Raw genomic sequence first — 22,918 nt, 5'->3', positions numbered from 1 at the left:
ATTTATAAAATGTAGACTGAAGGTCAGTCATGTGGAAATGAAAATTGAAACACACTTGGCAGGGACTTTTCCCTTTCAAATCTCTTGAAATGTTATTTTGTTACCCATTGAATAGTAGTATCAGTTGTTGGGAACTCTGGCACACTTTCTCAGAGGCTCAGTTTTAATTGTGTTGTTTCTGGAATTTTAGGGATGCCTTTTCTAATATTAAACATGGTGCAAACCTTTCTCAAGAGTTTTCCAGGGCTGGAGAGGTGGCTCAGTGGTTAAGAGCACTGGCTGCTCTTCCAGAGGTCCTGAGCTCAAATCCCAGCAACCACATGGTGGCTCACAACCATCTGCAGTGGGATCTGATGCCCTCTTCTGGTGTCTGAAGGCAATAACAGTGTACTCATATACACAAAGTAAATAAAAAAAAAGAGTTTTCCATTGTATTAAATGTCAGTCCAGATTGTCTAATGTCCTTAGGTCTAATGTCTAGTTCTTGGTTGTTGTTTTGAGACAGAGTTTATTTATGTAGGCCTGGCTGGGCTAGATCTCATTTTATAGACCAGGCTGGCCTCAAACTCACAGAGATTCACCAGCCTCCACCTCCTGAGTGCTGGGATTAAGGGCACGTGCCACCTCAGCCCACCTCCTGTTCATTTTTATCCTTGTCATCTGCTTATAAAATCTTGCTGCGTTTTCCTTCCCTCCCCTCCCCACTTCCTACTATTCAGAATTCAGAGCAAGGCTAGTAAAATGGCTCAGTGGGTGCCAACCCTTGCTCCTAAAGCCTGGAAACCTGAACTTGATCCCTGGAACCCACGTAGAGGTGGAAGAAAGTCAACCTCACAAAATTGTTCTCTGACCTCCACATGCACATTGTGGCATATATCTCCTGCCACTCACTCCTACTCTTACATACAAATGGTGATGATGGTGATGGTGATGATGATGATAAAATAATGAACCATTTTTAAAATGGAAAAAAAAAAAGCTGGAGAGAGAGATGGCTCAGCAGTTAAGAACACTTGCTGCTCTTCCAGAGGACCCAATTTCAGTTCTCACCACCCACACCAGGCATACTATTTGTTAACTCTGTTCCTCTAGCCTCTCTGGGCATCTACAATTATTTTCACACACTCACATGCAGATATACACACATACATATAATTAAAATTATAAAAATAAAAAAATCCAGACATGGTGGCGCTTACTTCTAATGCTAGCACTTGAAGGCAGAGGCAGTTGGACTTATGAGAGTTTGAAACTAGCCTGCTCTATTTAGCCTTCAAGTTCCAGGGTGGCCAGGGCTACATAAATAATACTCTGTCAAAAACAAAACAAAACAAAAAACAACAACAACAACAAAAAAAAAAAAACCGGGGGACTGGGGAGATGGCTCAGCAGTTAAGAGCATTAACTGCTTTTCCAGAGGTCCTGAGTTCAATTCCCAGCAACCACATGGTGGCTCACAACCATCTATAATGAGATCTGATGTCCTCTTCTGGTACGTCTGAGGACAGCTACAGTGTACTTATATAATAAATAAATTTTCAAAAATAAAAAATAAAAAAAACGGGTAAAAAAACCTCAAGTGACAAGAATTACCCTTGTACTGTGTAGGATAAACTACTGGGGACACCATTAGGCTTCAGGTCTACCAGAGAAATGAATCATACTTCTACAGCAACTTATTATATTTATTTACTGGGTATATCTTGCTAATGTTTATGCAGATTTCAGCATTTTCTCCTTTTATTATGTATGGTATCAGGGGCCCTACACGTGTGAAAATACTAGTTTCAAAGAAATTACATGGTAATATCTTTATTTGTAAAATAACATACGTTCTCTGATAAAAATGATGGTTTATTTTATTCCATGTGCATGAGTGTTTTGCCTGCATGTATGTATGCACACCACAGACACGTTTAGTGCCGTCAGAGGTCAGAAGAGGGTGTCAGATTGCTTGGAACTGGAGTTAAAGATGGTTGTGAACCACAATATGGGTGCTGGGAGTGGAATCTGGGCCGTTGAAGAGCAACAGGTGCTCTTCTCTGCTGAGCCATCTCTCCAGCCCCATCATGCCTAAATTTTAATGGAGTAATCCTTCTTAGATCTGTAGCGATAATCTACAGTTTCATAAATCTACCCCGCTTCCTTCCCAGACACGCTTTTTAATTCTCCTCTCGCTAAGTTCATCGACAGAGGTAGCACCTGGAAGCGCTGAGCATCGTTGCATCCATAGCAACCAGACTGGAGCTTTCTCGGTCACTATGGTGCCGGCTCGGCCGGGCCGCGTGGTCGCTATGGAAACTGGAGGCGGGTCGCAGGGTCCAAGCAGTCTGGGCGCATGCGCACGAGGCCAGTTCTACGCTCCAAGCCTGAGCCCCTCACATTCCCCTCGACATGGCGCTGAGCCGGCGGCTGCGACTTCGCCTGTGCGCGCGGCTACCCGACTTCTTCCTGCTGCTGCTCTTCAGGGGTGAGTTGACGCTTCAGTGCGGCTGGGAAGTGTGGTCTCTGACGATGGGGACAGAGCGGCCCGGGCCGCGGTGGAATAGCGGTTTCTGCGCCCAGGACTCCAGGTCCGGCCGAGGAGCTGAGGGGTGGCCTCTGCGGGAGCGTGGCGGGCGCGGCTCAGCGGGCTGTCGGGTCGGGTCTCAGGCTGACCCGCGAGGATGCGACTGGTCCGGGACAAGGATACGGCCCGCTAGAAGGACCGTGGCAGTTGCCTCATGGACTCTAAAACTTGCTGGAGAAAACACCCCATCAGTATTGTGGTACCCAGAAGTCGTGGACGACGAGCAGCTAGGGAAGCTCCAGAGGCCTGTCCTCCCGGGAGCTGCTGGGGTCAACAAAGAAGCTGAACTGGGCAAGGCCGGCCATCCTTGTGCGGAGATGGGGGCTGCACAGGGATAAGCACCTTTGTTGCAGCGTGGTGGAGACCCTGACTCCCAAGTAGCACCAGGGTCATTTTGATCCCAACACCCTGCTAAACTTGAAAGTTCTGCTCATTTCTTTCCAGTGGAATTCCTGGGAGACACTATTTCCCTGGTCTGTGGGGCAAAAGCACTGTAAAGTTTACTTTGCAGTTAACTTTCCATAAATACCACAGGGCACTTTGAAGCTATTATCTCAGTTCTTAAAACAGCTCAGTGAAGTGGGTTTGTGAACCCAATTTTCAGAGGCTAATAGTCTTAAAAAAAATTTTTTTTTTTTTAAATTTCAAAACTGAGGGCCACACAAGTAGTGCCAAACTTCAACCCGGACCACTCCTCAACCCTTGGCTTGTTCCTTGGATTTGTTGCCGCCCACGATGCTCTCCAAGATATACAAATTAATACACCAAAGCCCTGTTGGGAGGCGGGGTGGTCAGGCAAGAAAACAAAGCGGTTTTGTGTTTGATGCTTATTCTAATGGGGTGCTCAGAGTGGTGGTGGAAAACAGGGGTTCTGGTGCTGAAATATTGGAAACAGGCTTCTGTAGTAAGGATGACCCTTAGCCCGTATTTGTGACCATACACTTTGCTTGATTTAGAAAATTGAAAACCAAATGCAGTTGGGAGATAGAGCTGAGCAGAGGCTAGCCAGGAGAGAGGAGTGTCAGGAATGTCCTGCTCCCACTGTGTCCGTCACACTGACACGTCCTATTCACAGACCAGAACAACTCCCTATTGTTGAAGAGATTTGCTAACATGAAAATCTGCAGCTTTTATTGGAGAAACAGTTTGCAGTTGACTTCAGGGATACATTTCTGCTTGGTGATTTGTTAGTAAAAAGCAGAAACTGGTAAGGGCTCATTGCGGATGGTACCCCTCAGGTGGGGCTAATTTGGTGGGTTTCTTGGTATTGAGGGAAAGGAAAGAGTTTCCTGTTATATAGCTTTTAGCTTACGTATACCTGAACGCTGTAGGTACTCTTGGGACTGGAGAGAGAGCTCAGTGGTTACAGAGGGGTAGGCTGGCAGAGGACCCAAGTTCTGTTCATAGCACCCAAGTTGGTGACTCAAACAGCAAGGGAGTCCAGCCTCGGAGGATCTGACAAGCTTTTCTGAGCTCTGTAGGCACTCACATTCATACATGTATATGGTCCCTTCACACATAAGTAAAAGTAAAACCTTTAAAAACATGTCATCTTCATAGGGGACAGCTGTGCCTTTTTACTTTTTAGGATTATGCTTTTCACTTGGTATCATTTCCGTTTAAAATTGCCAGCTCCTGCCTGCTGTGACGAGTGCTTGCAATCCCAATGCTGTGAAGGCCGAGGCAGGAGGATCACTGTGAGCTCTTTATTCTGGGATATACAGTGAGTTATAGGTTACCCTGGGGGCAGAGCGAGACCACAAAAAATTTACGAGTTCCAAGTTGGATGTGGTGGCACATGCCTGTAATCCCAGGATTTGAGGGGCAGAGAGAGGCAGGAGGATCACTGCCAGTTCTTCAAGGCCAGCCTAGACAGAGACCATATTTCAAAAATTAAAAAGAAAAAAAAAAGGTAATTTCAAACATAGTAAACATTCCATGTAATTGCTTTTTGCTGGGCTGTATTAGGACAACTTAGTGTGAATTATTTCATTTTGATAAGACTGTGTTACTGGTTTTCCTGTGTATGAAGAAACAAGCATGCAGAGGTAAACTTAGAAGTCTCTAGTCTGTGCCAGTTCGGTCTTCGACCACTTGTTTATTGTATTCGACAGTGGCAATTCTTATTATGGATCAGTTTAGGGAAATTATCACGCGTTCAAAGACGGACTGTTTGTATATGTATAATATTCCTTTGTGAGATCGGTGACTGGCGTGATTCAGCCTTACAGATGATATGCCTCCTCCCCCCTTTGAGTGCTTATGTAGCAAGTCAGTAACTTTCCAGAATTTTTGGTGTGCCAGAGAGAAGACTTTATTTAGAACTGGAACAACAGTTTGTACTCTTGAAGACAGTTTGCAAGATGAAACGTACAGGAATTCCGGACCAACTATTCCAATTCTTCCATTTACTTGGACTCCTGAACCATGGTTTAGAGTGGCCTACATGGATCGATTGATTGCTTGATTGAACTCAGGGCCCTGAACAGATAGCCTCTACCCTTTTATGGCATTTTAATTCCTTTTGATTACTTGATTGTCACAGTCATTGGCAGGGTCGTACCTGTACTTTTTTTTTTTTTCTTTTTTTCGGAGCTGGGGACCTAACCCAGGGCCTTGCGCTTTCTAGGCAAGCGCTCTACCACTGAGCTAAATCCCCAACCCCCGTACCTGTACTTTTAAGAGAAACAAAGGACAGCTGATCCCAAAACTTGGATCTGCTTCTCATCTTCAAATGACTTGTCTGTGGTCACGATGCAGGCTGAGGAGACCGAATGGGTGTCTGCTAGAGGTCTTAGTCATTAAGTATAATTGCAGTATTAAACTCAAGAGTCACAGTGCTCCATCTCCTAGGCTCTGTGGAAGGTGCTCTCAGGGCAGCCCCCAAGGAATAGCCCTATGTCCACTTTCCGAAAGGTGGCAGATGCACAAGCATGCTTTCTGATTGTATATTGTAATAAAGACGCCACGGCCATAGTGCACCCAACTAGCAGCTGTTAGAGATGCGGTATTAACAAATTCCTTCTTTGTAAATCCTTTGAATTCTTTCAGAGCACAAGTGTGGTAAAAGAAAAGAAAATATGTGTGTGAGTGAGTGAAGTTATAGTGTGCAGCTGGCTGAGGACAGCCTAGCGATGGGAGGCAGATTCTAGGTTCTCTCCCAAGGTGTTTCCAGTCAGGTCTGTGCGTGTGATGGCATTTGGGCTGAGTGCACATTTTAAATCTTTGCACATGCCTCTGACTTCTAGCACTGTATACATACATATTCACTGGCATATGAAGAGATCCGGAAACTAAGTTGGGTAAGCACATTCTTTTACACTCAGATTAGCAAGGACGCCATCCACTGAATGGGAGCCTAGAGCATTAATTCGCTGCCTCTTTGCCGCTTGTGGTGATGCACAGACATCTGCCTGTTCCTCATGTCCCAGGAAGCAGAGTTCTTTCCGCTTGTGGTGTTTTGGTTTTCTTGCTTCTCTGTGGTATTGATTGTGTGCCCTGCATCGCCTTTCACCCCTGCACCATCACTGTGTGCAGCAGGATTTGCAGCGCTGCTTTGCTCCTCAATCTGTAAGGAAGATTCTTTGTTTAGGTCTTTTTGCCTTTTCTTTCAAAAGTTTCTTTTTCAAATAAATGTTTTATTTTGTGTTGCCTTAGTTACTTTTCGGTTGCCATGACCAGACACCACGACCAAGGCAACCTATAAAAGAAGGCACTTAATTTGGGGCTCACCGTTCTGGAGGGTGAGAGTCCATGACCATCATGGTGGGCAGCATGGCAGCAGGCAGGCGTGCATGGCACTGGGGCAGTAGCTAAGAGCTTGTATCTTAATCCGTAAGAAGGAGGGAAGGAGAGAAGAGAAGAAGGAAGGAGCTAATTGGGAATGACGTGGGCTTTTGAAACCTCAAAAACCACACCTCCTCCACCCAGGCCACACTTCCCCATCCTTCCCAAGCAGCTTGACCAACTGGGAACCAAGCATTCAAATGTTTGAGCCATAGGGGCCATTGCTACTCAAACCATCACATACATGTATGTACTGGAGTTTTGCCTACATGTTTGTCTGTGCACCGTGTGTGCCCAAGGAGGCCAGAAGAAGGCCTCAGATTTTCTGAGACGGAAGTTACAGATGTTTATGAGCTGCCAGGTGAGAACTGGGAGTCACATTCAGGGCTTTTGGAAGAAAAACCAATGCTCTTAACCACTGAACCATTCCTCCAGTCCCCATAACTTTATTTGTATGAACGTGTACCTGTTTGTCTGTATATGTACCATATGTATGCACATGCCCAGAGAGGACAGAAGAGGTCAGGTCCTCAGAACTGGAATTAGCAGGTGGCTTGGAGTAAACACTGTGTAGGTGCTGGGACCAGAACTGGGTACTCTGCAATTGATTACTTTGTTTCTACAATTATTGTTACAATCAGATTCTAACAGTCATATTGTCTGTCATGTCTGGACTTCAACTCCCAGTAACCTTCCCTGTCTGAACAATCATATGTCATAGTCTGTAGTTCATTTCTTTCCAGCCAGCATTTTAACATGTCTATCTATGTTAAGTCAGGCACTATTCACCGCAGTGGGGCACATAGTGAGTGAGAAGCCCAGCCCTTGTGTGTATGACCATTCACACTGGGTTTTGGCCGGTGGTGTGAGTACAATTAGCAGTGATGTTAAAAAAGAAACTGACCCAGGACAGAGATGGCTCTGGCAGGCCTTGCCTGCCTGTCTTTGTCACTTGAAAGCCAGTTAACATTTTTAACCACTCTCTGTGTCTAGGCATTTTTAGTGTATCTTATTTTAGTTCGGTGGCTTCAGGAGCGTCAGGGTAGTCTCAGTTTTTACTGTAGTAGTTGTTGTGGAAGGAAATGGTCTTTTTCTGTCATCTACTCTGTGTAGCTGCAAAGTTACGAAGAAAAACGTGGAGAGATGTTTATGAGGCACTTTAAAGGACACGGGCTGCCACTACCACAATTTGTGATTCCAGTTATGTAAAACACCAGGGGAAAATGTGGGGAACATTGATGGGTTGTGTCTAAGCAGCACAGCGCAGGGCTGCTTGTTCTTGGCTCTTGTGCTTTTCCTTCCTGATTCATTTGCTTTATTTTTGAAGTCTTTAATGAGTTTTTTTTTTAAACAATACATAATTTTTCGAAAGTTGCGCTTTGTTTTGATTTCTCTCTCATGGCTGCAGTACTGGGATTTTAGACTTGACATTAGTAAAGGGAAAACGTGATTTGTTTAACTACAAGCAGCCTCCGTCTTTACCTAGTTTCTTCACAGCAGCTGAACTGGATGAAGGAGGACTGTCCTTAGAGTTCAGTTGTTTGCTCATGTATTCTTTTTGACGCATTTCAGAGATTAATTGCCGTTGGCGTTCGGTGGGAGAACAGCTGTGGCTTCAACAAATGGTTAAGGGGGACTGGAAGCCTCTTGGAGTACCTGCCCTGCCCCCCATCATTAGGACCAAACAAAAGAACCGGAGTGATTGCCTGGCTTGCTGCTGCTGCACTTTGAGCACTGCCCTGTGCCAGCCTCTGAGCTCCCGGGGGTGGGTAGGGGAGGGGGAAGTGGATGGGGCAGGGGGTGGGGGGAGGGGATGATTCTCTAAGGTGATGAGGTAAGGAGGGCGGGTTGCTTTCATGGGAAGCAGAAAGTTACCCATCCATGTGCCCGTCATTTGTTCCTGCCCAGTGTCTTGTCCTGTCTTCAGCATGAGGTGCAGCTTCGCAGCTGTCTGGAAGCTTATGGAGGATGGAGCAGACCCTCAGGCAGCTGCTCCTCTTGCTTTGGCCATGGTTTTCATTAAAGCACTTCTACTGTGTTTGTTTGTTTTGTTCTTTCCTTTGCTGACAAATAACAGTCTGGGCTTGTGTAGCTCAGGCTTGCCTGGAACCCTCTATCTCTGTCTCTCTGTCTGTCTCTGTCTCTCTGTGGGGTGTGTGTGCGTGTGTGTGTGTGTGTGTGTGTGTGTGTGTGTGTGTACACGTGTGTGTGTGTGCATGCGTGTGCGTGTACACCTCCCATAATGCCAGAGGTTGATGTCAAGTAACTTCTATAATGGTTTTCTATCTTATTTTCTGAGACATAGTCTCTCACTGAACCGGGAACTGGTCAGAGTCCACTTGGCAGAGTGGTTGGCAAGCCCCAGGGCTTCCTGTCACTACCTGTCCAGCTCTGGGATTGCAGTTTGTATTGTGTCGCCTGGCCTTTACACGGGTTCTGCTTGCATGACCTCACTGAGCAATTCTTCCTTCCGCTTCAGCTGTTGGTACACAGGGGTTGCAGTATGTGACACGACCCCATCCATAACTGCAGGTTGAGGTGAGTAGAGGTGTGAGAAGAGAAGAAAGTGGGGGAAACAGTGTAGGCAGAGATGTGTGTAGGAGTGTGTACAGTGTTTGCCGAGACTCTGGGTTATTATAACAGCTGTTGAATGCTGTGTGCTTGGCATTCTATGGATTGTATAGGACAGTATAGAGAGTGCAGACCACGATAGCATAGTATCATGAACTGAGTGCCTCAAACCATAGACATTTGTGTCTCACTGTTTGGAGTCTCAGATGTCTGGGATCAAGGTTGCTAGCAGATCTAGTTCCTAGTGAGGCCTTCTTCCTGGTTGGTGGATGACTACAGTCGTGCACAGGCTGGAGAAGGAGAGAGAGCTTGCTGTCTCTTATAGCAGCTACTACCCCATGCTGAGGTCCTACCCTCATGACCCAAGCCCAGTTACTTTTTAAAGCCTGCACCTAATACCATCTTGTTAGGGATTGAGGCTTCAGCATGAGCTTTAGGAGGACATGACCTCGAGCTAGCTGGCTTGCTTAGTCTCAGCTCAGTTTTATTTGCAGGCAGTGAATTTGTAGATGTGGAATCTGAGGCCTGGTCACAATAAACCAAAGAGCCGTACCCTCAGTGGGACATCTATCGTGCTCTCTCCAAAGCTCAGGGGCCAGTGCAAAGAAAAGGCAGAAATATAGCGGGAAAGAGCTGAAGAAGGTGTGGGACATAGCATTGCACCCCTGAGCTCTCAACGGCTGGACCACATTGGACCCATTACCGTTGGAAGTGTGGAAGTTTGTCAGTTGGAAGAAGGAATATGAATGAACAGAAGATTGCAGTGGAAAGATCACCTAGAAAGTATTAAAATAGTCTTAGTCATGTTCTGTAGAATGGGTATCCTGGTCTAGACTGGGTTTTGTTTATATTCTAGACCCTCCTTTTTAACTATGGACAGTCTGTTCCAAGATACCCAGTAGATTCCTAAACCTGGATAGAACAGAACCCTGTGTGTTGTGTCGTGTGATGTTTCCTGTACACAACATGCAAACGTCATGCCTTTTCCCTCTTAATCTTAATTAAGACTTACCATGTCGTGTACTGTGACTGAGATTTACACAGTTTTTGGACAATGAAATACAATTAGTCTTTTTCCTTCACACTTTCATAGTTAGAAGATACTTCGAATGGCTTCTTTCTCTTTGCTTATCAGGTCAAGAATTTTCAGCTTTTCACTGAAGAGTAGCACTGTGTGGCTTCTCTGTGCCATATCTGAATTGCCAGTGTTGGGGCCGCTGAGTAAAGTGAGGGTTCCATGGATCTAGTCTGTAGTGATGGCTGGCCCACTAGCCAGGTGCCTCCTTCAGTGAACAGTGAGCCATCATATATGTGGTGTAGACATGATGGGTACAGGGGTAGGACATCCTAGGTAGGACGAGTAGTACCGCATAAGTGTTTATCTCAGCAGAGTGGTGTACAGTTTCTAACTTAGGAACTGCAGCTTTTGGAATTTTTATTTTCTATTCCCGGATACAGCTGACCTCAGGTAACTAAACCTGCAGATGGGGGAGGGGCCTGTGTCTGCAAAACTGTATCTAAGTTAATGTTGTTCTTCAAGTGCATATCTCCTGGACACATTGTTTTAAGTTGTCAGTCCTGTTGTCTTAGAAAGTAGAGAGAGAGGACGAGAGAGAAACTGTGTGCTCAGTGCCCTCTGGTTGAGAAGTTCAGAGTTGTACCCATTGCCGCCTCAGTATTGCTAATCTTTTCCTTAGCTACATTAAAGGTCGTCTTTCTCCTTTTCCCTTCTTTTCTAGGAGGGCATTTTAAAATGTTACTGCAGTGTGTCACCAAGGTGAGTTTTAGTGTGCTACTTATATCTCATAGTTTATATAGCTATGGGTTTTTCTTTCTTTCTGTGTGTTCCTAAGTATTTGTTCAAATAGTCATCTTTCATATTCTTATCCTTTCAATTTGGGGCTCTGACTAAATGCATTCAGTCACTGTGTCCTTCAAGACTGTTATTTTTTCCTCTCATACTGTTATGTTCTTGCCTGTGTAAGCTATTCTGAATTCTGCAACCAGCTATTTCTGCTTCCAGCCTTATCTGTAATGCCCAGAGGACTTTCCCCTACTGATTATTATGTTCATTTCTGAGGTTTTACTTGGTTCTTTTTGGAACTTTTTGCTTAAGTTTTCAGGCTTTGAAAAACTGGAGGCCATGTGTCTATTATCAGCCCTGGTATTCAGGAACTCACCCAGAGGGACTTGAGTGTGAGCCCAGTTTGGGCTACAGGTTATAGCTGGTCCTTTGGCTACTTTGTGAGTTCTTCTTTCTTCTACCTTTCTGCACCCTTGTTCTACCTTTTCAACCTCCTAACACTAGATATGAGAAAAATGGATAGAGAGGAAATGGGGTACATTATAAGAGTACTTCCTGCTGATTAAGGGCTTCAAGTTCCTTGGGGCAAGCTTGATCTTCCTTATTGTCAGAATATTTAATTTTCTTTCTCTTTTTTCTTTGCACACAACTATTGAACAAACTGGGACCAACAACAACCAACTAAAAATCCACCACCAACTTAGGGCCCTAGCATTCTATATCCTCTGAAAAGTCCCTGGAATTCCAAATGTGGCAAAACCTCAAACTATCTGCTGCTGGCAAAATCACACCTCTGCTAGAGCATGAGGCAAATCATAGTCAGCTGTAGTGGATAGTTTGGAGCAGCACCATATTCTACGCCTGGGATTAAAATGAAAACGTATTTTTAAATAATATTTTTGTGTTTTAATGAAACCAAAATTCCAAAATCATCACTTCAGATGAGATCGGGCGCGTTCAGGTTGGTACGGCCGTAGACCAAAATCATCACTTCAATCGGTTGAACTCCTGCTCGCTCAACATACAATGAACGGATTTTAGCATTTATGCATAGCTATCTTAGTTTCCATATTTGACATTCCAAATATTGAAAGTCTTAGGCATCTAAATCAAGTGTTTCTTGTGACTTTTACATGTATGGTTTTGCTTCTTTGATTATAAAGAACACAATTCATCTGTGACAACTAGCCTAACTCAAGGATGCTTGTTTTGAGAGCAGGCTTCCACCCAGTGCCAGCTACCAGCTGCCACCTCTAGGATGACTATTGTCCTTTGCAGGATCGAGGAATAGTTTGAAAATGTTAGACTCTGTTTCCTTTTATTCCCTTTGGCTCAAGGACACAGAGAACCCTGAATTTTCAAAATATGAGCATGTGCTCTCAGTGTCCCCCTCCCTGCTTTCTGGTTCTGTTTGTCCTCTTACTATCTCCCCGCTGCCTGTCGAGTCCAGAGGTGCAGACAGTGCCTAGCCTGTGAAGATCTTGCTGTTGGGGTGGATTGTGTTTCTGGAAAGCTCTACTTTGCTTCTTTTCTCTTTTGATTAACAGAAGAGCTATATGTTTCTTTCAATGTTTGTCATGAAAGGAATGCTGTTGTCATTCAAATATAATTTGCTATAGTTTACACACTTCCAGAATGGTGTGCTGTCCCTGGGGAAAGAGTGCAGTTGACATTGCTCTAGGGTTGGGACTCTGTAGCTTTAGTCAGATGCCTAGTCATGAAATTGTAATCTCTGACCTTTATCTGTCCTTCAGGACATAGCAACATAGATGGGAGAGTTACAGTCCCCCAAGTGGAAGTCACTGCAGTGACAGCTGTAAGAGAGACATCCTGAGGCCAGGGACAAAGGTGACCTGGAGCTTCCAGCTGAAATAGGAGATTCTTCCTTGTTCAGGATGAGTGTTAGCTTAAAAGGACAAATGCTACCCACTGTACCTTGTTCATATCCACACGTTTCCTGGGTGATGGAAGGAGCATTGCATTGTGGGTGTTGAACCATCTAGATTCTTTCCAGATGGTTATGTGATTCATATTTGGACCTCAGGGAACCAATACTGATTTTAATACAAATAATTAAAACCACACCCTTTCTCTTACACTACCACCAAATAGGCATGATTGTTTTCCTCTGTTGCTAGATAAGGGTTTTTAGATTTGAATGTTAGATCCAAAGAAGTGATTTTTTCCAGGCATCTGGCAAAGTTGTTAAGTGATTAGCTAAGCTAATATATTTATTCGTTCTTTATAATTGTATTTGAGAGCTTTAAAAACTTGAACAGGAAATTCTTCTAACCTTCATTTAGCTATGGTCTGGACCCAGGTAAGCTTTACTTGAAGCCTACTATGAGAGGTTGGAAAAGCTGGTGCACAGAGCCACAGTGTTTGTCTATTACCCTCCTCCTACTTCTCCCCCAGATCTCTTACTAGGGCTAATATTTCATGAGTTCCTGCTTTTATTTACCCAGAACCAAAGAGACATAGGTAATTGGTTGAGCTGCATTATTAGTTAGACTGATTCTTTAGTATGTAGTGGCTGTCCCTGTGACAATGTTTACACTGGTAAAGGAGGACGGGTTTGCTTGGCTCCCTGTTTCAGAACGTTCGGTCCATCATGTCTTAGAGGAATGACAGTCCTGGAGGTGTGCATACTAAGCCCCAGTACTTAATCATTAACTCCTATCATCAAACAGGATTATCTCTGCTGATGCATTTGGTTGGCTGTATTTATTCATTTACTTAAATTTGGTGTCTATGTGTGTGTTTACCTACATGTATGTGTGTGTATCATGTGTGAGCTTGGTACATACTGAGGCCAGAAAAGAGCGTCAGAGCCTCTGGAACTGGAGTTGTAGGTGGTCGTGAGCTGCCAGCTGGGTGCTGAGAACTGAACCTTGGTCCTCCACTAGGACAACAAGGGATCTTAGCCTTTGAGCCCCATCTCAGGCTCAGTTGTCTGACTTTACAGGATGGGTTTGGAACCTTAGCTGTGAGTCTCCAGAGCCATCACTCAGTGAGAACAACTGTTTCCATATCTTTTATTCGAAGGCAATGTTTTAGACCCAAAGGGTCACAAACTTGTATTTTGGAGACATCATAGTAAAAGATGAAAATTAAAACCTTTTCTAAAGATATTTTTATGTTCATATCTATTAATTTCAGTGGAAAAAGTGAGAGTAGCAGCAAGTAAAGGGGCCTGCTCCCCGATAAATTTAGTGTAGTCCTTGGGCCTTACATGGTTTCTGGGACCTTCATAGCCGACACATAAGGACATGTCACCTCAGCTCCAGGGTGTCTAACACCTCCCCTGACCCCTGGGGTTGGGCACCTGCACTTGGCACACAGACTGGCATAAATAAAGTCAATCTTTAAACATTCAATGGGAAAAGGGTGCATGGTACCTGAGAGAGGCTAATCTCTAGCTTTCCCAATGTTTCCTGGTGATAGCAGAGGCAAGCCACACAACAAGGGAGCAACAAGATACAGGAATGAGTTTGTTGCTGGAATTTCCTGTCCATCATCGGCCTCTGAGATCCATTTATCATCCCCTAGGCACTACTGTTGGGAGGACGGCTCACAGCATTGGGGGGGTATGGAGCCCACCGGGGTCGAAGCTCTTAGGCTGTTTGCAAGCTGCAGGAAGCCTCCTCAGGGCGAGTTCAGGCTAGGTGACTGTTGAGATGTGTGTTTGGTGTTTTGTTCTGAGCTCACAGAATTTACTCTCTGTGCTCCTCTCGTCAAGTACATTTGCTACGTGTGAAGTAAATAAGATTTACTAAAGCTTGGTTGCTTCTATTCTTACCTGTGAACAGCACCTTTTATAGCACACATTTTTGAAAACCTTTTAAGAGATTTCGAGGAAGAAAATTAGCTCGAGTTTGAAGATACTATTTAAAAACAATAATGTTGAGCAGAGTTCCATACACATATATAGTGAGACACGATCATTCCAATCCCCCAACTTCCCCTCCAGCCCCTGTAATAAACCCCCCTCAAAATTTGTGTGTGTGCTTGTCTTTTTTTCTTTTCTGTTTTGTTTTTTGATAGGCCACCCAAGTCTTGTTGGTGCTGCCCGTATGGGTGTGGGGGCCATGTGTTGGAGCATGGGAAATCTACCCATGGCCACGTATTTAGAAAAGAATGGTTCTCCTCTCCCAGCAGCTCATCTGATGTTGACTCCTTGATAAGAGACGGGACCTGAGGAGTACATCATTCCACTGGGATTTTGGCTGCACTGAAGCTGTGCAGGTCTTTCACAGGGAACAACTGACTCTGAGCTGATGAGCGTGACACGTCATGCATTTCATAGTCCCCTCCTCCACCCTATGCATTCTTCCTACTTCCTTTCCCCTGATGTTGCCAAGACTTGGTGTTGGGGACAGCAGTGGCAGTGGTTAAATGGTGTGTGATAAAGGTGTCTGTTGAGAATGGAGCCCTCAGTTTCTTATTCTCAGCATGTTGACACGCATCTCTCCAGTGACTGCTGCCCAGTGCAGAACGAACAGCCCCAGCCCGGATGTAAGCATATATATTAAATACAATTTGACAGTATTACATTTGAACAAATTAGCCCATTAGACTTCTACCCTCTGACCTTCTATGACCTTCCTTTCCAGCCATGGGAACTAGCCCGGGATCATGTACCAAGGCATGCAATTCCCTTCTGGGGAGCAGGCCTCACATCCAGTCAGAACATGGTTGGTTACTCCTTCATAGTCATGCCACTGTGCACACATTGCCTTATGTCTTGCCTGGTAGGTTGTAGTGTGCAAGGCCTAGCGCTAGGGAAGAAAGACCAGTGATATATTTTCTCTTCAGTTGTTTGCATAGTGCCTTGTGAAGGAAGCTAGCCAGGAGAGAGATTCCTGGTAGGTTTGATTGCTTTCTCAATGTCCTGTGGCCAAAGTGAGTGGTTAAGACACCGGTTTTTAGCCTTATGACTTAACCCCTATTTATAATGGAAGAATCATGTGACCTGCTGTGCTGTAAAGCCTGGGTGTCCCATGCAAATCCCCTTACTTTCAAGGAAAAATGACTAGGTTTAGCTTTCTGGATGACATGTGGTACCCCCCTTTTCATGTCTGTGTTCTGTCTTCCAAAGAGGAGCTGGGAGGTAGAGCACTGCTCCTTTCCCCCTTTGCTTCATGCATATGGCTGTGTAATAAGGATAGGTTGATAATAAAACTGTAATCGTCGATTTCCTGCTGGAGGACCCTGAGATTGGTAGTGTGCTGTCAGGTTCTGCGGAGTCTCACTGTCTGAGTGACTGCTGTGTTGGTGTCCTACAGTTCCATTGCTGCAGCTGACCTGTGTGCTGCTCTCTCCACAACATCCAGCTTTATGGATTCTTTGTGCAGCCTCTTGGTAGAACTTTAATCTGAGGCAACCTCCTTCTCTTCCACATTCTATTTATCGAGCCAGCATAAGCTAAATCTGGTTCTGACTCTCATTCCTGCTGCGTCCAGTCTGGGCTGGTTTCCTTATGTAGAAACCAGCAGTACTACATACTGTAGGGTTATTTTACAAAACCTGACTATATAAAGTACTAATAGTAATAAAAATAACTTACTAGTGTGTGTAGTTAAGATGAAGTCATTCAGTTTATTGTTGCTCACACCAGGGCTGGGCTATACAATGAGTTACACCAGTCTGTGCGACACTGCAAGGTCCTGTTTAAAAAAAAACAACCAAGGAAATAAATTAACAAACAGTAAATTCATAGTTCATGTGGAAAGTACTCAGCACAGTTCCTGGCATGACCACAGGTGCTTTTTTTAGGTTTGCTTTTCAGTGCTAAGTGGTCTGGATTTACTGTTACCGACCCCTTTTACTGCAGCTACGTATGTTAAGCTGTGATTTATTTGGTTCTTAGTTATCTAGAGACAAAGTGAAGTTTCCTAGTTGGTTCGGGCCCTCACCTATGGAGGATGCCCTTCCAAGGCCCTGGATCCCATCTAGTAATGTGCCCTTGGTTTTGCAAAAGGTGTTTTAGCTACAATTAAGATTTCTTTTCTTCCACTTTGCCTCTCCGCCTCTTGTACTTCTGGTTGTATAGGTGGTGTTAGAATAGCCACAGACATTTTCCTCAGGTAAGGAGCCCTGAGGTTGCATTTTTTTCTCCCTGAAGACAGGATTTCTCTATGTAGCCCTGGAACTCACTCTGTAGACCAGACTGGCTTCAAATTCAGAGAGATCTTCTGCCTCTGCCTCCCAGGTGCTGGGATTAAAGGTGTGTGCTGCCATCCCCAACCCATGTAGGAGGTTGCAAAAAAAAAAAAAAAGTTAATTCCTATGTTGCAAAAATATTATATTCAAAATGCAGTTGGTTTTCCTCCTGAATTTTTCTGCAAAACACTAATCAAATTTTAAAATTTGTGAGTAAAGAAGAAAGAACATTTTTTTCAGATATTCTGACATTCTTAATCTCAGAAAGTGGTTCCCTGATTATTTATAGAAAAGACGACCTCGTCGCCTGGGAGACATTTTTCCTGCCTAAACCAGGAAACACTGACAGTAAGAAGTTTAGTGGAAATTCCAGCATCTTTTGAAGTAAAGGAAATGCCACTGTACCTCAGAGTTCACCCTAAGACCAAATGTGTGGCTGGAGCTGTTTGTGTGGTACAGATATATAATTCCAGCTCTCAGGAGCCTTGAGGCAGGAGGATTATGAGTTGCAGGATGGCCAAGCAAGATTGTCTTAAACAAATGATAGAGGAATCTGTGGCTCAAAGGGCACATTGCTAGGCTGGCCTCCATGTTCTGTGGTGTGTTGAGGTTATTGTGTTATAGTTGGGGTGAAGGCCATTTTTTGGGGGGGGGGAGAGGGCCAAGAATGAGAGAAAAGAAAACTCCCAAACCGGCAAAGTTCACCACTCAAAGATACAAGTCACATGCAAGCACGTTAAACCACAGGCAGAGCATTGTGGGATTAAGTTCTGGCTCCCGGAGCTTTCCTGGACTGTATTCATATTCATTTCAGATCTTAAGCTGAATCTTTAAGAATCTGCAAGTGGGAATTGTGTTTAAGTTAGAGGCATACACTGGGCAGCAAATTTTGGATTTGTCTTGTTCTAGACCTGGATAGGTAAGACTACATTTCCTTTGTCTATACAGTTCCCTGCACTGGGCTTCTGCAGGTGAAGGGATTTGATAAAATCTTGTTACTTAGTAACTGGTCTGATGATTGGGAGGTCTGGGCCCTGCCCCTAGTTCACACTGTTGATCCAACCTGTTCTTTCACCCTTTCCTGTTGGTTTCTACCCACAGACAAATTCTTACCCACCTATTCACATAGACATAGGGTGCTGACTTCTGAGAGATGCGGTAAGGCAGGACCTTTCATTTTCCATGGGTGGTGCACTCACGTGCTGCACAGTGTTGAGAAGCCCACTACATGCCGGGATACCTGACTGGGACTCCAGGTATTTCCAGGTGTGGGTATCAGTATTCCCCCTGAGCACCACTGTAAGTCAGTCAGCTCACACCACCGCTGGTCATCAGGAGGCAGTCGAGGCCTATAGAACTGAGCAACAAGATTTAGAACTGGGTCTGGAGATCCAGCTTTGTGAATGAACTTGACAAATGAGCAGTGTTTATCTGCTGTGCATCACCACCTCTGAAACTGTACCATTCATCCTACTGGAACCTGGTTTCCCCAGCCCTTAAATGCTGCAGAACGTTTGAGCAATGCAAACAGTGACGTTGGAGGTTTGGAGCACTCTGTGCTGCTATGAGCCATAGGGTAACTGCATTTGATGTGATTGTAGAATATCGAAAGCCTGATTCCAGTCCATGCAGGCGAGCAGGAATACATCTCTGAAATCCAATATCCATTGCCCAAATAAGGTAACTGCGTATGCTGAGCTCTGTGTCCTTTCCACTTGTACTTCCTGTGCATTCCACTTAGTGCTTTAATCAAGGCACAGAGTAATCCTCTAGCACATTCGCTGTTTTGTGCCATTTTGTCTTCATGTCCTGAGCCTTCAAGGCATAGACATTCTGGATTCACTTGGAAATAAGCAAGAGAAGTGATCAAGGAGGGTCTCAGAGAAGTGAGAGTGCTCGTGGTGCTGCCCGGCTGTAATCACAGCACTGGGAGGTAGGGGAGGAAGAGCTAGATAGAGTTCAAGGCTATCCATGGCTACACCGAGTTAGAGGTCAGACCGTCCTTCATGAGACTCTGTATCAACCAAACAAAAAGTTGAGTACAGTTAGTTCTCAGAAAGAAACTAAATGTCAGACAGGGACATCCAGAACTATTAAGCAAACACTTGTTTGAGGTCGGGTCACAGTATCTGAACACTGGGATTCCAGAGTTCTTTCAAGCTCTTAGCTGTGGAGTCTCTGGGCCGCGGTGCAGTCATGAGTAGGCCCTTCCTCTGGCCGTTGTATAACAAAGCCATTTATCTTTGCGGGTTGTCTGAGCTACTTGCTGTGCTAAAGACCTCCAATGTGTTGCTTTGAAGATGCTTTTCTTCTTCAGTGTACTGAGACTTCTGGATTTATAATTGGGTTCTTATATAATGTGATTCTAAAAATGAATTTCCAACATGAAAGAGCTTTGTGTCCCATGGTCAGCCTCCCAGGGGTCACATCCTTAAAACAGACTGACTGTCTACACCCAGAAGCCATCGCTGTCTACACCCAGAAGCCATCCGCTGTCAGTAGCTCCTTAGACAGGGATTGGGGGGCTCGTGAGTCTCTTCCTATAACTGCTGGGATGTTGCAGGCTTTAACTTGTACATGGAACCATATTTGCTGCTGTGAGTTCATAAGTTCAATGGTTCTGCTGTGTCCAAAGACACTGATTTTGCCCCCGTCCTCTAGACCGCTGGCCCTTACAGTCTTTCCACCCCTCTTCTGCTGTTGACCCTGGGTCTTGGCAGGAGGAGGAGATGCCATATAGGTGTCCCATCTGTGGCTGACATTTCTTGTTTGCACTCTACTTGTGATTTGCTGTATTAGCCATCGTCCAGTGCACAGAGGCTTCACTGATGTGCTCTGAGAGCTGCACTAATGTATGGGCACTGTGCCATTTTATAAGGCATTTGAGGAGGCTGGAGAGATGACTCAGTGGTTCAGAGCACTGGCTGCTCTCCCAGGGAACCCGGGTTTGATTTCCAGCACCTACATGGAGACTCACAGCTATCTCAGGCTATCCAGTGCCCTCTCCTGGTCTCTGTAGGCACCAGTTATGCTCTTGGTCTGAAGACATGCAGGCAAAACACCTATGCATATACACCAAAAATAAATAAATAATAAATAAATAAATAAATAAATAAATAGATAAATAGATAAATAAATGAATGAATGGGCTTTGAGCATCTGCAGGCTTTTGTATTGAAGTCTCCTTGTTCCTGTTGTCCAGAATCCATTTCAGTATTATACTCCAGTCTGCTTTCCTTTAAGCAGAGAGTGGTTCTCTGATGCTCCCAGTCTCTGATGTTTCCAGTTGCCCTGTCCTTCAGACTGACAGCTTCAGTTTATTGGAGTGTGCAGTTGGTTACGAATAAACATTTTGATTCTCTCTTCTTTTGGTAGACAGTGCCTAGGTTTACTAATTAGGCGAGTAACTAACTCACCAAATGTTAGCATATTTAATTTGACTTAATATTATTAAACATTTGTTGGATGCTCATGGATGTTGGCACTTTCCAGAATGGTTTATTGATTACCTTAAGAGTGTGTGGGTGTCTTGGGAGTTGCGGAAAATGGTTCCAGTCACTGCTGTTGTAGGATATACTGCAGAAACCCCTTTGCCCTTGAACTCATGCCTCTCTGAGACCTCAGAACAAGGACAGCACCTTACGATAGGAATGGAAATTGTGACAGCCTCCATTTTCTTCAGCCATCCTCCTCCCCACAAGTCTGCACTTGGTCCAGTTTCTAGGAGGAAGAGCTGGCAGATCGTGGTCATAGTTGTTGATATCTGTGGTAGGGGCTCTGCATTTCAAGACCTTTTCTAATTGTGTTATCCCAGCTGCTCACCGAACTGCATGATGCAGTCGGGAACACGGCACATGACACTTCATTAAAAAGATTTTTTTAAAGATTATTTTATATCATTAAGTGTTTTTGGCTACATGCATGCCTGTGTACCTCTTGTATGTGTGGTGCCCTCTGGAGGTCAGAGAGGGCATTGAGTCCCCTGGAACTGGAATTAACATGGTTGTGAGCCGCTTTGTGGGTGCTGGGACTTAAGGATCCTTTGGATATGCAGCCAGTGGTTTTAACTGCTGAGCCATTTCTCCAGCCCCTGGCATCATTTCCTTTTTGTTAGGTGCATTTATTTTATGTGTGAGTGTATTTCCTGCATGCATGCATGTATGCACACTGTGTGTTTTCCAGGTACCTGTGGAGGTCAGGAGAGGGCACTGGATTCTCTGGCACTGGAGTTATATATGGTTAGGAGCCACCATGTGGGTGTTGGTAACCTCGGGGTTAGTGCCTCCCTCATCATTCTTGAGACCTGTGAAATCATTTGGTGAACCTGTTTGGAGCACGATGACACAATTTAATTCCTTTTGCAGAAGCATTTCTTAAATCTAATGGCTGTTGCAGCTTGAAGGAACAGGCTCATTTCTGGCTGAGGAGATAGCTTTTGTTTTAGTTTACCAATAGAGAGTAAAAATGAAGTATGGGAAATCTAAACAGTGAAGAACTGAAAACAAGTCAGAGCTGTTTGCTAACGTTAGCAGTATTGCTGTTGGATAACGCTTATTTCAGGTTGATCTTTCTTTGATAAATTCATCAATTACGGGGAATAGATTTAAGGCCTCTTTTTCAGGGTTGTGTTTGTGTTCCCTCTGCAGCAAGACAGGACTTCACTGTGCAGTGCAGGGTGACTGCAAAGTTGTGGTGCTCCTGTCTCAGCCTCCTGAGGGCTGAGGTAACAATTTTGCATCACCACCCCTGGCTCTGTCTTTGAGTTTGTAAATCTTTTCTTTTGTTGTTTGTTGTTTTTTGAGACAAGGTCTCTGTTATTACATAGCTCTGGATGTACTGGAACTTGCTATGTAGACCAGGCTGGCCTGGAATTCATAGAGATCCACCATAGAGAAGCCTCCCTATTGCGCTGCCATGCCCAAGTTTATGCTTTCTGCACTTTAAGATCCATTCTAAGTTTTTCTCATTGTTAAGGACCCTTAAGGGTTTGAGAGAAAGGCGGGGGGGAATGAGAGAATGAGTTTGCCTTAAGCCTTGTTTAAGGTAAGTCTCTCTTGCACTCTGCACTGTAGGCTACCTGGCCCATGAGTTTCCGTAAGATTCTCTTGTTTCTGCCTTTTATTGCCCCAAAGAAATACTAACATTGTATTGTACCCTTGTTTTCATGCTTGGTTCTGGGGTTTCAAACTCATGTTGTCAGACTTGCAAAGCAAGTGCTTTTACCTGCTGAGACATCTCTCAGGCTTGCCCTTGAGTTCTTAAAAATGTAGTGCTGATAGAATTGTGAGAACTACATTCATTTTTTTCTAATTATTTCAGTCTGTAAAAACATAGACTTTATGTAACACACAGGAAACATTTCCTTTCCTATTTAGTTTCCTTAAAAATCTGGATCAGATCCAGCCCCTTGGACTAGTCAGTATTTAGTGCAAGCCTGCTGCACCCAGGGTGAATGGCACAGGCTCTGCCAGGAGTCCTGGAGAGGGAAGCTTGCCTGCCTGAAGAGCCTGCCTGCCTGCCTCCTGCCTGCCTGCTGCCTGCTGCCTGCCTGCCTGCCCCTGCCTGCCTGCCTGCCTGCCCTGCCTGCCTGCCTGCCTGCTGCCTGTGCCTGCCTCTGCCCTGCCTGCCTGCCTGCCTGCCTCCCCTGCCTGCCTGCCTGCCTCCTGCTGCCTCCTGCCTGCCTGCCTGCCTGCCTGCCTGCCTGCCTGCTGCTGCCTCCTGCCTGCCTGCCTGCCTGCCTGCCTGCTGCCTGCCTGCTGCCTCATGCTTGCCTGCCTGCCTGCCTGCCTGCTGCCTGCCTGCCTGGCAGAATCTCTCTATGTAGTTTTGGCTGTCTTGGAACTCACAATGTAGACCAGGCTGGCTTGGAACTCACAGAGATCATCCTGCCTCCACCTCTGCAATGCTGGCCCTATTTTTTACTGCAGCCTCAGTATACATATTGCCTCTATATAGAAATCTACAAAAACAAAAACAAAAAAACAATAACTAAGAACAACTCCAAGTTATTGGAGATATATTTGGAA

At 44.9% G+C, this 22,918-nt stretch overlaps 1 protein-coding gene across 2 annotated transcripts in view; it reads left to right on the top strand.

Annotated features, from left to right (window-relative positions):
* Positions 1–2,359: 2,359 nt before the first annotated feature.
* The window catches only part of Jam3 (junctional adhesion molecule 3), a 59,913-nt gene continuing 39,354 nt past the window's right edge, over positions 2,360–22,918 (top strand). The window contains exon 1 of one of the 2 annotated variants that reach the window (XM_032909473.1): positions 2,360–2,470. In XM_032909473.1, coding sequence (XP_032765364.1) covers positions 2,395–2,470 — 76 coding nt within the window. In that variant the 5' untranslated portion in view covers positions 2,360–2,394. Of the gene's footprint in view, positions 2,471–19,281; positions 19,401–22,918 lie in introns of those variants that run through there. The other variant, XM_032909472.1, reaches the window with a different exon arrangement.

This window comes from Rattus rattus, chromosome 8, assembly GCF_011064425.1.
Source record: "Rattus rattus isolate New Zealand chromosome 8, Rrattus_CSIRO_v1, whole genome shotgun sequence".
Classification (NCBI taxonomy): domain Eukaryota; kingdom Metazoa; phylum Chordata; class Mammalia; order Rodentia; family Muridae; genus Rattus; species Rattus rattus.
This window is presented reverse-complemented; position numbering and strand designations above follow the sequence as displayed.